The 12678-nt window shown below is 46.1% G+C and overlaps 2 protein-coding genes across 5 annotated transcripts in view; one reads left to right on the top strand and one right to left on the bottom strand.

Annotated features, from left to right (window-relative positions):
• Dpy19l3 (dpy-19 like C-mannosyltransferase 3) overlaps positions 1-3016 on the bottom strand; it is a 69601-nt gene extending 66585 nt beyond the window's left edge. The window contains exon 1 of one of the 4 annotated variants that reach the window (XM_076932334.1): positions 2884-3016. The gene's annotated coding sequence lies outside the window, so the exon portion shown is untranslated. The other 3 variants (XM_034523817.2, XM_076932328.1, XM_076932340.1) reach the window with 3 other exon arrangements.
• LOC143439819 (uncharacterized) lies at positions 497-12678 on the top strand. The gene is made up of 4 exons (XM_076926421.1): positions 497-533; positions 759-1381; positions 9424-9531; positions 10319-12678. The coding sequence occupies exons 1-4, from the start codon at positions 497-499 to the stop codon at positions 10346-10348; spliced, it is 798 nt and encodes a 265-aa protein (XP_076782536.1). The 3' UTR covers positions 10349-12678.

The following is a 12678-nucleotide window of genomic DNA, read 5'->3' on the forward strand; positions in this document are numbered from 1 at the left end:
TTTGAAGAACTGAGACAGTTTCTGATACCTGAATTTTAACACCTGTGTTCTTTGGGGGAAAAAAAAATCCCTAAGTTTTATGCCTGGGTGTCAAAGACAGTGCAGGGATGTGCCAATCAGGGTGGCTGCTCTCCCTGGGGAGCAACTGTGGGTGTAGCTGCGGGAGCAGTTACCTAGTTTGGAAGCTGTGAGGGGGAGGCGGGGGTGTGGTGGTGGCGGTGAGTAAGCTGGCTTCAGTCCCCCCACCCCCACCCCCGGGAACATCTTGCCTGGTTCCTCTGACTAATGAATAGCGTTTTACCAATTATCTATTAAAGAAGAGGAGTAGTCAGACGCGACTGTTTCGGCAGCTAATCCAACCTGCAACTGAGGTACCAAAGTCTACGTTTACCTAACGGAAAAGCTCTTGCTTAATACAACAGAGGAAGCCAACACCACACAATGCTTCTGTTAAGATTCGTTCATTCAAAAATGCCCAGAGGGAACACAGATTCAAATGCAGTGTGCTCAAAAGCACAAGAACCGGAACGGGGGTGGGGGTGGAGGGCGGAGAGGGAATCTTTTCAAAGTCTTGCAGCCACAGCTGGAATTCTGTCCCCTCTTGGGAAGTTATATACCCTTCCTGCTAGCCCTTGGCAGGTAAGGGCTATACAGGGCCCACCTTACATCTACCCTGAGCCTGTTGGGGCAGAAAGTTAACAAACACGCCAGGTGCTAATTACGATTCGCCTCTGGATGGCAACAACCTCACCAACTAGGAAACAAAAAGTTGCTCCGGCCAGCGGGATGCAAAGCCCTGCCAGTCGTTAGCAAAGGGACCCTAAGGCAATTTCTGGACTACGGACCAGAACGCGCGCCACTCCCCCGCACCTGGAGCCACTCCCCTGCGCACCTGGCGAGCCCACGCGAGGGCCAGGTGCTAACCGGCCCGGGGAACCTCGAGGCACACGCTTCCGCTCAGAGACGCTCCCTCCCACGCCCCGCCCACGTGTCCCATAGACACGGCGCGTCCAGTTCCCTCGCGGCCCGACCCGCGGCCACAGACCTGCGGCCTCAGCAGTCCTCGCGGGCTCCTCGGGATTGGCAAGGAAGCACGCCGAGCACTCAGGCCTTGAGGACGCGCCCACTCCACGGGCTACACAGAGGTGGGGACCCGGAGGACCAAGCGATCGCCGGCTCTGTGCAGCGCAGTGCAAGGATGGGCCTGGGGGGCGTCTGCAGCCCCGGGAAGGGGCGCGCCGGGGAGGCAGGGCCGCTGCCGGTACATTCATTGGTCCCGGCAACTGTTCATCAACGCAAGACCCCGCCCCGGCCTCCCGCGCTGCCCCGCCCCGTCTCGTGCGGCGCACACCGGAAGGAAGAGGTACACTTCCGCTCAGAGGTTGGTTGTGGGCAGTACGTTCGGAGGCAGATCTTAAGCTTGGCATGTTCTTGTTCTCGGAGTCCCTGGTGCCCCGAGGAAAGGTTACCCAGTCTCCGGGGACCTTCCCGGGTCTACCTCCTGCCCCCAGTGTCCAGCTTCCGACGTTGTCTATTGACAAAATCCGCGGACACTTTTGGGTCTCCATAGACACGCCTCTCAATCCCCACGCCCGCAACGCCCCTAGTACTGCTCTGGGCTTTGTTGTTAATTCTCCTTCTTAACATGTACCTCCCGTGTTGAGTCCTGGATGTTATGGTCTGTATGTAGACCAATTTGGCCTCAACTCTGCTCTGCCTTCTGAGTGCCGTGACTAAAGAAAGGTGTGTGCCAGACTGAGTTTTGGTAGAGGATGGCCCTCTGAGATCAGTGCCTATGAAAAGGCGGCCTGTCATCTAATTCCAACAAAAATTGCTCTATCTACCCTGCCTTTCTTAGCTACTTGTCCCCGATCTTTTTCTCTTTTGGTTATCAACTGTTAATTCCGAGAACACACTGCTCAGAATGTTTTATTAGATAGGTCCCCCCACACCTTCTTAAAGTGACCTGTGAAACATGTAACTTCTGTGATGTGCATGTCCCTTAGAAGAACAGTATTTAGCTGCTGCTTAATGTCTATAACACGCGACAAGAGCTGTCCTAAGATCACCAGTAGTAGTGCTTCTCATAGAGATTGGTTGCGCACCGCTGAGAGTAAAGTCTGAGAGTTGAGGTCTTAGACTGTGCTCCCGTGGTCCTGCTGAGGAGGCTCCGGCAGGAGGATGACAAGTCCAACTCTTGCTCGGGCTATATGCAGAGACAGTACTGGCTTGTCACAAGCATGCAGTAAGACAGTTACAGCAAAGCAGAATAGAAAGACGAGGGGAATTATGGAGAAAGGAAAAGGAATTCCCCCATTCCATTGCAGATCCAGATGATGCCCCTCGTCAGCTGCAGGCAAGGATTCCAGCACACAACACTTGCTGTAAAGTTTGCTAATATAGAAGTGATATTCCTCTCATGGATCTTATGTTAAAATGGGCCTGAATTAAGGCCTGAATGTATCTGACCTTTGGGCCTCATTCATTTCCCCCAGATGGAAATCTCAAGAAAGACATTTACCTTTATTTACAGAAAATATATCCTACCCTAGGGCTTCAGAGATGGCTCAACAGTTAAGAGCTGCTCTTCCAAAAGACCTAGGTTTGGCTCTAGAACCCACATGGCAGCTCCAACCATCTGTAACTCCAGTTCCACGAGATCTGATGCTCTCTTCTGGCCTCGGTGGGCATCAGACTTTTATATGGTACACATATATACATTCAGGCAAAACATCGATTGATACACATACAATAAAAAAAAAAATCTATAAAGATGCCATGCCTTCTTCTGTGATCTTGACAAGTGTCTCTCAGGAATTACTCTGACAAATGAAGAATGTAAGAAGAGGGGCTGGAGAGATGGCTCAGAGATTGAGTACTTACTGCTCTTGTAGAAGACCACAGTTAGGTTCAGGCACCCATGTGAGTCAGTAGCTTCAGTTCCAGATGTTCTAACACCCTCTTCTGGCTCCCTGGGAACCCACACAGCCACACAGCCACACAGCCACACAGCCACACAGCCACACAGCCACACAAATAAAAATGGATCTTAAAATGCAATTAGAATATTTAAAGTCATAGGACCCAGGTTCCGTTCCTAGCACTTACATAGTGGCTCACAACCATCTGTAACTCCCATTTCAGGAAATCTAATGCCCTCTTCTGATTCCCAAGGGCATCAAGCATGCATGAGGTGCACATGCTTGCAGGGAAAACACTCATAAAAAAATATAAATAAGGGGTGGTTGGTGAGCTGTTTCAGTGGTGAAGAGCACTGGCTTCCCCTCTGGAGGATTCCATTGGATTCCCAGTCCCCACATTCTCAGTACCTCCTGTCCCCGGGGATCTGATGCCCTCTTCTGGCATCAGCGGACAATGCATCCATACAGTGCAGACATAAAGGCAAAACACTCATATACATAAAATAAATCTTTAAAAGTTTTAAAATAGAAGTAAGTCTTTTAAAAAGTATTAACTTGGGTAATAGCCATGGAGATGAAGAAAACTCAGCAAATCTGGGATATTTAGGTGCTCCGTGCAGCTGGAGTAGTGTGGGTGTCTGTACAGATTATGTAAGACAGAGGAAGCTATGCTGGCGCCTAGGTTTCTGACTAGAGCAGTCAGGACAGTGGGACTCATCAAAAAAGCAGGCTTGGGGTGGTTAACGACTTAAAGGAACGTTGGCCTTTGTTGTTGTTTTTTTTTTTTTTTTTTTTTTTTTTTTTTTTAAAAATAGGCAGAGCTGGTCCTGCCCAGGAAAGCTGACCGGGAACTGTCTGATCAGCCACCCTTGGCTGGCAGCTGGCTCTAGGCAAGTTGCTGCTCTCTCCACAGGCTGTTGGAGTAGCCTCAAGGCATAACCTCTGAAACCTGAGGGCTTCCAAGGCATCTGTGGTAGAGGGAGGGCAGTGTAAGGTGGGCTAGTCACGCCTCGGTGGAGACAGCAGGGGGCGGCCTTCCTCCTTTTTCACTTTCACCCGATTTGGCCTGGGGCTGGAAGCATATGCATTCAGGGCAGGTCAGCACCTCAATTAATCCTTTCACAGATCCACTCTGGGACGCACTTCATCAAGCCCCTCCATGTACTTCCATTTCTTCCCTGTCTGTCCACCCTGCAGTGAGTAGATCTCTCCACACATCTTCCTGCTGTGATGTTCTGCCTCCAAGGACTGTAGGCAGAAGCCACAGGAACCATGAGCCAAAACAAGTGGCATCTTACAGTGTCTTGCCGTTTCCTGTCAGGTATTTGGGCCATCATGGTGGAAAGTTGACTCATACGATGGATGCCCTCATTCTGTATGAGTGAATTTTGGCTGTGGGAGTGTGTGACTTGTGAGGCTAGGGCACAGGAGAGTCCAGTGTCGGCTACCCCAACGGCCTGTGGAGGGAGGCCTGGGAGCGGCCTCCAGCCAGTCAGCTGCCGGTGAGCTATCCTATTAGCGGATCAGGGAGCTCCTGGACAGCTTTGGCTGATAGCAGGTTCCATCCTGGGCAGAACCACCTCTGCTTATTACTCTTAGACATTGAAACTCTGAGATAGTAGATGCTTATTGTTGTTGTGAGGGGGTAGACATGGAAGGCTTTTATTATACAGTGATAGGTAATCAATACAATACTGATCACAAATATGGACATGGCATGATATATTCCCATTTAACTGAATGTTTAGAATATATTATATATAATTATATATAAATATATTAATATATAATTTTATGTTATATATTTACACATATTGTATATAATTAATTATATAATATATAAAATTGAATATATTATATGTAATATACTTATAATATGTAATATATTATAAAAATTTATATATTATAGTATATACTATATAATATTTATCATCTATACTAATGTTATTATATGTACTATATATGATATATTATATATAATATTATAATATTTATAGTATATGAATGTTTTGCTTGCGTGTATGTCTGTTCATTTCCTGATGGCCAGGAGATCAGGACAGGGTATTGGATCCTCTGAAACTGGAGTTACAGATGGTGGTGAGCCACCATGTGGGTGCTAGGAATCAAACCCAGTTCCTCTGCAGGAGCAGCAAGTGCCCTTAACCTCGGAGCCCCTCTCCCCCTCTCCAGCCCTGTCTTTTTATTTATTCTGTAGCCTGGGCTGGCCTGGAACTGCCTATGTAGACCAAGTTAGCTTCCAAGAGATCTGCCTGCATTTGATTTCCCATGCTTGGACTGATGGCATGTACTATTATGCCCAGTTTCTGATTTTATGCAATTTTAGGCAAATCTGTAAGAACATTCTTAGACATACAAATTCTTTAGGAAATGTGTCTAGAAATAGAATTGAAAGAACTCATGTTCTCATTTGTGATAAAAGTTGGCAAACTACATCGCAAAAGGATGAACAATTCCATTACTTTAATTTTTATTACCAGTTTGTATTACGGCTAGGATTTCTCTGTACACTTGCCAGCAGTGGACAATTTAATCTTTGCCAATCTTAGAGGGGAAATAGCATATCATTATGTTAGGGTTTTCTCAGGGGTGGGGGATGGCCTGTCTGGGCTAGGACACAAGACTTTTGCACATGCTGGGCAAATGCTTTACCATTTATTATAGCCTCACTCCTCGGCTCTTTGTTTTTGCAGCAGGGCTATGAACATGGTGCATAACCCAGGCTAACCTTACACTCATCCTGTAGCGCAGGCTGACTGTGAACTCAAGATGACTCTCCCTCATCCTTCCAAGCACTCCCCACCACAGCCCCCATATGTGTTTATTTAGGTAAGGGTGATGATATCAGAGTTTTTATTTGTTTTTACTCTGGTTGCTCTTTTTATGTGCTTCGTCCTGCTCTGGTATTTAATCTCTTGTGAAGTTATCCTCTGTGTACTGTGAGTGTATACTTACTATTTGTCATGGACATCACAGGCAGCTGCTCATCCCTGTGTTATATATTGGCTGTCTGCCGCTCTTTGGGAATTTCCCAGGTTTATGTTATCAAATCTGTCATTCCCATAGCTCACAATGTTTATAAGCTCTCTCATTTCAAGATCAGATTTCTTGATTACTTAATTCTAGTTTTTGAACTACAGTGTTTTTTTTTTTGTTTTTTGTTTTTTTTTAAGTTTTTTTTCAAGACAGGGTTTCTCCATCTAGCCCAGGCTAGCCTGGAACTTGCTCTTTAGACCAGGCTGGCCTCAAACTCAAAGATCTGCTTGCCTCTACCTCCCAGTGCTGGCCTTAACGGCATGTGCCACCACCACCAAGCTTCAGAATCTTTTAAATCTGGAATAAAAAAGTCTCAGATAATATTTTTCTAATCGTTCAATTATTTCATAGTCCTTACTTGAATGTTCTAAATTACTTAATACTACATAATAAATTCTCATGGGCTAACAGCTAGTTTGTGAACTATTATATTTAAATTAATTTTTAGGAATCATTAGTTTTGTTTTTTTGTTTGTTTGTTTTTGTTTTGTTTTGTTTTGTTTTTTCGAGACAGGGTTTCTCTGTGTAGTCCTGGCTGTCTTGGAACTTACTCTGTAGACCAGGCTGGCCTCGAACTCAGAAATCTGCCTGCCTCTGCCTCCCAAGTGCTGGGATTAAAGGCGTGCGTCACCACCGCCCGGCTCATTAGTTTTTTTTTAATATAATTTATTTTTGTTTTCTGTGCATTGATGTTTTGCCTGCATGTGTGTCAGTGTGAGGGTGTTACATTCCCTGGATCTGGAGCTACAGACAAGTGTGAGCTGGCATGTAGGTGCTGGGAATTGAACCTTAGACCTCTGGAAGAGCAGCCAGTACTCTTAACTACTTAGCCATCTCTCCAGCTCTTTTAAATGATTTTTAAAGTCTAAATTATGTTCTCGTTTATAAAGAGTTTGTGTTTGTATTCCAGCCGGAGTGCAGGCAGTGCCCATAGATGCCAGAAGAGGGTGATAGATTCTCCTGGAACTGGAGGTAAAGGCAAATTGTGAGCTGCCCCGTGGGTGCTCAAACCAAACTAAGTCCTCTACAAGAAGATCAGGTGTTCTTAACTACGGAGCCATTCTCTAGCCCCTGTTTAAATTAGTTTTTCAAAGAACCAAGGAGGCATGCCTATAATCCCAGCACTTTGGAGGCTAAGGCAGAAGGACAGGAAGAGGGCTGGAGCGAGATCTCAGTGGTTAGGAGCACACACTGCTCTGGTTCCCAGCACCCACAGCAGCTGCTCATGATACCTACTACTCTAGTGTGAGGGCACCTGCATTTGCATGCCCCTCCTTTACACATATAATTCGAAAAGAATAAGTATTTTTAGGTGAAAACAAAAATAAAGCAAACAAATAACAAGGGTTAGAGATGCAACTGAATAGTAGAGTGCTTGCTTACATGGTCAAGGCCATGGGTTTGATTCCCTGCAGCAGCACCTGAAATACCAGCAAACAGAACCATTGCACAGGTCAGCAAGCCTAAACAGACTGTCCCTTTGTAGAACGCTTTTCTCAGATCTGAGATAACAATGGACATTATACCAGTTTTAAGCATCACAAATAGTTCAGCCATTCTGTATATTGTCCTGAGAAATTTGAAACAATTCATGATAACTGTTATTACAATTGTATAGAACACATAGATGTATGTGGGAGAAATGAGGCCTTCACAATATAGCATCTGTGACAGGAGTGAATACACAGTTCAAGACAGTTTGGCCCAGGCTGTAGACACAGTTCAGAAGTTAAGTGTTTCGGGATACCTGAACCTGTTTCTAGTTAGGGTATGGCCAGCCCTTAGTACACACCTTTAATCCCAAACGTGGGGCGCCAAAAATGTTGCAGCCCGAGCTGCCTCACACTTGGGGGCCAAAATGTCTGGGACCGTTCTGTCAATGTTGGGACCCGTACTGCCAAAAGTCTTGGGGGCTAAACTGTTAGAGCCTGCACTGCCCCAAGCTGCTCCAGTCCGCAGGTTGGGGTTCAGCAAGAGAGAGAGTGAGGATGGACTCGAAGAATGGAGACCAGATAGAGTGTGATTCAATCCCATTTATTCTTCAGTCTCTCTTCTTCTCTCCAAGTCCCAAGTCTTGAGTTCCTAGTCCCTAGTTCCTAGTCCCTAGTGCCTCCAAGTTCCAAGTTACTTCTTCCAAGTGCTAAGTGCCTAATGTCTAATTCCAAGTTCTTCCTCCAAGTGCCAAGTGCCTAATACCTAATAATGATTCTTCTGAGTTTTCTAGTCCAAGTGTCTTCTTCCTCAATGCCTAATTCCTACTCCAAATTGTACTCTCTAACCTAATTCCTAGTTCCAAGTTGTACTGAACTCTTCTGTCTGCCTCTTGCCTTTTATGTTTCACTTCTAAGTCACGCCTCTAAGTCACGCCTTTAAGTCATGCCCTTAGGCCTTGTCTCTAAATCTGATCTCTAAGTCACGCCCTTAAGTCTCAGCTCTAAATCACAGCTTTAAGTCTCACACACCCAAGGGAAGATCCTGGGTATCTAAAGCAAGATGTTATCAGAGTGTGCTCAGCTGTTGTAGGCTATTGTAATCACGTCTCTTATCAGGGTATATGGCTCAAGATGGCTGAAAGGATGATAACCGCCTTCTGTCGGCTCCCCACACCAAACAATGAAGGTAAAGTTAGTTTGTAGAAGGAAGCACCCATGTTGGAGAGTGATGTCTGAATGGCAGACAAAGTGATGAATCAGAGAAAGATTTGACAGAACAGGATGTGCCCAACTCTCATGAGAAGAGAGAGGAAAGGGAAGTTACTTAAGGGAGAGACAGACAGTACAGGAGAAGAGAGTACAGTACAGGGCAGAGTGCGTGGAGAGCAGTGCAGTAGAGTTGAGAGGGAGAGTAGAGCAGCACAGAGAGGGAGAAGGAGGCAGGCTTACTGGGAAAGTTTTACAGAGACAGATTGAAGAGAGAACAAGCTAGACACAGGTGAAGACAGAATAAGCAAGAGAATGAGGAGGAGACGGGGATTAGAAAAGATTGCTAGAGTTAGAGTTAGAAGCAGTGGCAACTCAGAAGCTGAGAGAAAGCCAGATTGAATAAGTCAGCTGGCAGAGAAGTTTGAGCCAGGACAGCTGAGTTGAACCAGCCAGCCAGAGTTCAGAAAAAAGGTAGAGTGAGCTTATTCAGCAGCAAGTCTCAGAAGCTGAAAACATTCTAGGCCTACATAAGATTGCACAGAGGCTAGAAGCTTCCAGGACTAGGCCTAGGTTAGCAGATGGAGGCAGAAAGCCTTGGAAATGACCATTACTACAGAAGAATAGAAAACTACTTTTACAGCTCAGAGCAATTGATCTTGCAGAGGACCTAGGTTGGGCTCACTGTCCTTCTAGAACCCCCTGTCCCAAGTGCTGAGATTACAAGTATGCCACCATATTGGTTCCCAGTGTCTATAGCAGTGGGTTTTGTCATGGGATTATTATTTTTCTTTCCCCTTTTTCTATAGATATATAAATATGTTCAACTAAAGTCAGGACAAATGGAATCCGTAATATCTTCTGCCAGTGTTCTTTCATACCTTCCTGTGTATGGCGCTAAGCCAGGAACCACAGAGGTAAGTAGGTCTGGTTTTGGCATTCTTCTCAGGCCGGTTCAGCTCACTTAAGTCTTCTGTGATTTTTGTAGTGCTGAAAAAGAACTCAGGCCCTTATGCACAGCTGATAAGCACTCAACCACCGAGCCAGGACTCCAGCCTCTCACTGGGGGATCCTAGGCAGGTGCTCTACCACTGAGCCACACCCCAGCCCCTCACTGGGGGTTCTAGGCAGGTGCTCTACCACTGAGCCACACCCCAGCCCCTCACTGGGGGTTCTAGGCAGGGGCTCTACCACTGAGCCACAACCCAGCCCCTCACAGGGGTGAGGGGGATTCTAGGCAGGGGCTCTACCACTGAGCAATGCTCCCAGCTCTAATACATATTTCTAAAGAAGTTGTATGTGTCTGTGAGCTTTGTTAATGCTCACAGATCATTGCACCATTACATAGGAACTAACAATGTCTCCTTTCCAGCCTTTAAGCATCTGTTGATATGACCCCCTTTCTGCGAGGGTCTGCAGAATCTTTCATTTTGAAATATTGTTAATATTTTCCTCTTTCTCTGTAAACTCTGTATTGACTAGATTTGAAATGGTTTAAACTAGTGAATGACAGGAGTGGATTGGCACAGGCAGGCATGCCATTAGCCGGATGCAACTGGTCAGAGTTAAGTTCACACAGCTTTGAAGCATCAGGGTTTTTTTTTTCTTCCTTCGCACCTGCTATTCTTCATACCTTGACTTCTCTGTGCTTTTTTTTTTTTTTTTATCTCCATGGTTACCTCCTACATTTCTTTTCATTTCCAGGGCTGGAATCAGTGTTGTGTGTTTCTCTGAATGAGGGACGAGAATAGTCCAGCTTCCCAATGACAGCGGATGATGGTGCTTGATCGCATTCGCCTTTCAAGTGGGATGAGTCCCACTTGTTCCCACTTCTCATCAAATAATCAGTGCCCTTGGCTGCTCCTTCCAGCTTGTTTCTCTGGACCACTGTAGTGCCACTCCCTGCGTAACAGAGAGCTCTGTCGTGGTGACAGATGCCTAGGCATACTGTCTGGCTTCAGATTCTTTTTGAGTTTTCTTACAGGAATAAGTAGAACTTTGTACTGAAATGGATGTGCTTCTAGCACTCTCAAATCCAGGTATTTTATCATTCCAATTTACTGCTGGGCTAGGTTTTTACTCAGGCTCTTCAAGTGTTCTCCTAGACCCATCCTGAAAACGCTGGATGAAGATGAACCAGTCTAAGGGTGGCTTCCCCCTCCTCCTCTTCGCCTCCTCCTTCTCCTCCATTACACTTACTTATTGTGTGTATGTGTGGAGGTCGGAGGATAACTTGTGGGGTCAGTTTTCACCTTCCACCAAGTGGGGTCCTGGCTTGGTGGTAAAGTGAACTAACCCACTCAGCTATCTCCAGGGCAGAGGCAGGGTCTCTCAGTCGAGTCCAGAGCTCACAGGTCCAGCTAGATTGCTCTGTGGCTGCAGTCCTGCAGCCCTGTGATCACAGGCAGGCCACTGTGCCCACCTGGTATTTGTGTGGGTTATGAAGATCCTAACAACAGACTATGCTTGCTGCTGGCAGGGCAAGGCCTTAGCTATGAGTCACCACCCCAGCCCTCCTGTAGTTACCACGCTCATCTGACTGATGAAGTGTGCTCTGGCCACTTGTACATCTTTTGAGGAGAAATGTCTGTTGAAGCCCTTTGCCCATTTTTGGAAGACAGGATAAGGAAAGACTCCTTGGTGCTGGTATGTCACCATGTGTCATCAGCCGCATCTCCTTACCACAGCTTTCCCACACATCTCATAAAGCTTCAAGAGAGACTGGGAATCAAGTCTAGCTGACTACTTACACGCTCAGCTAAAAGTCAGACCCACTTTGGAGGCTGGAGAGATGGCTCAGTGCTCCTTCCTCTTTTAGAGATGCTGACTGGCTTCCCAGCTTGCACATCCTGACTCACAGCCATCTGCAACTCCAGTTCCCAAGGTTCTGATGCTCTCTTCTGGCCTCCACAGACAGTGCATACACAATGGTGCACAGAAGTACATACAGGCAGATCCTCAAACACACACACACACACACACACACACACACACACACACACACACACAAGCACTCCTACCCTGAAGGGGGGGGGGGGCAGGAAGAATTTATTTAGCCCATGATGGCTTGGGTTGGCCAGAGCATCATGGCACGAGCAGTGAGTAGAGGCTAATTTTCTTTACCTCAAAATGAACAGGAGACAGAGAGCCACTATGGGACACGAGACTGCAGAGAATCTTTGAAGTCCAAGTCTCAGTGACTGATCTTTTCTAACTATGTCCCATCTCTCAACACTTCCAGGACCTCTTAGTGTTTCTAGAACCTCTCAACAAAAGCAGCATGCTCTGAGAATCAAGTATTCACATCCTCCTTGGGAGACATTTCATAACCAGATGCTAACAGGCACCACTGTACAGATAGCAATTTGTGCAATACATTTCAGAAACCAGAAAAAAAAAAAGATTTAAAAATCTCTACCACAAAGACTTTGTAAATGGGGCTACAGAGATGGCTCATCTGTTGAGAGTGCCCATGGCTTTTGCAGAGGATCAGACTTCCATTCCCAGTACTCATGTCAGGGTGTTCACAACCACCTGTCAGTCCAGTTCCAGAGGGTTCAGTGCTCTCTCTGGTGCTGTGAGCACTGCACTCACATGTGTAGTTAGAGAATAGCTATCAGGTTGTCTGCCCCGATTCAAGTGGAAAGCAGTTTTTACTGAAGGTCAAGATAAAATGTGCTTTGTGTGGTGTACACTAGGAGTCTTGTTTCTTCAACTCTTTTTTTTTTTTTAAAGATTTATTTATTTATTTCATGTATGTGAGTACACTGTCTCCGTCTTCAGAAGAGGGCATTGGATCCCATTACAGATGGTTGTGAGGCACCATGTGATTATTGGGAATTGAACTCAGGACCTCTGGAAGAGCAGTCAGTGCTCTTAACCGCTGAGCCATCTCACCAGCCCCCTTGTTTCTTCAACTCTTAGTCACCATAGTAAGCAGCAGATTAACAAAGCTAGTGTGTGGGAATGGCTTGGAAGGAAGAGCGGAACCAAAATAACCTATAGTTATTAATACCAGTAAACAGTTCAAAGTCAATCTAAAAGTTGATTTGGTTTGAAATGGA

The sequence above is a fragment of the Arvicanthis niloticus genome, chromosome 1 (genome assembly GCF_011762505.2).
Source record: "Arvicanthis niloticus isolate mArvNil1 chromosome 1, mArvNil1.pat.X, whole genome shotgun sequence".
Taxonomy (NCBI): Eukaryota; Metazoa; Chordata; class Mammalia; order Rodentia; family Muridae; genus Arvicanthis; species Arvicanthis niloticus.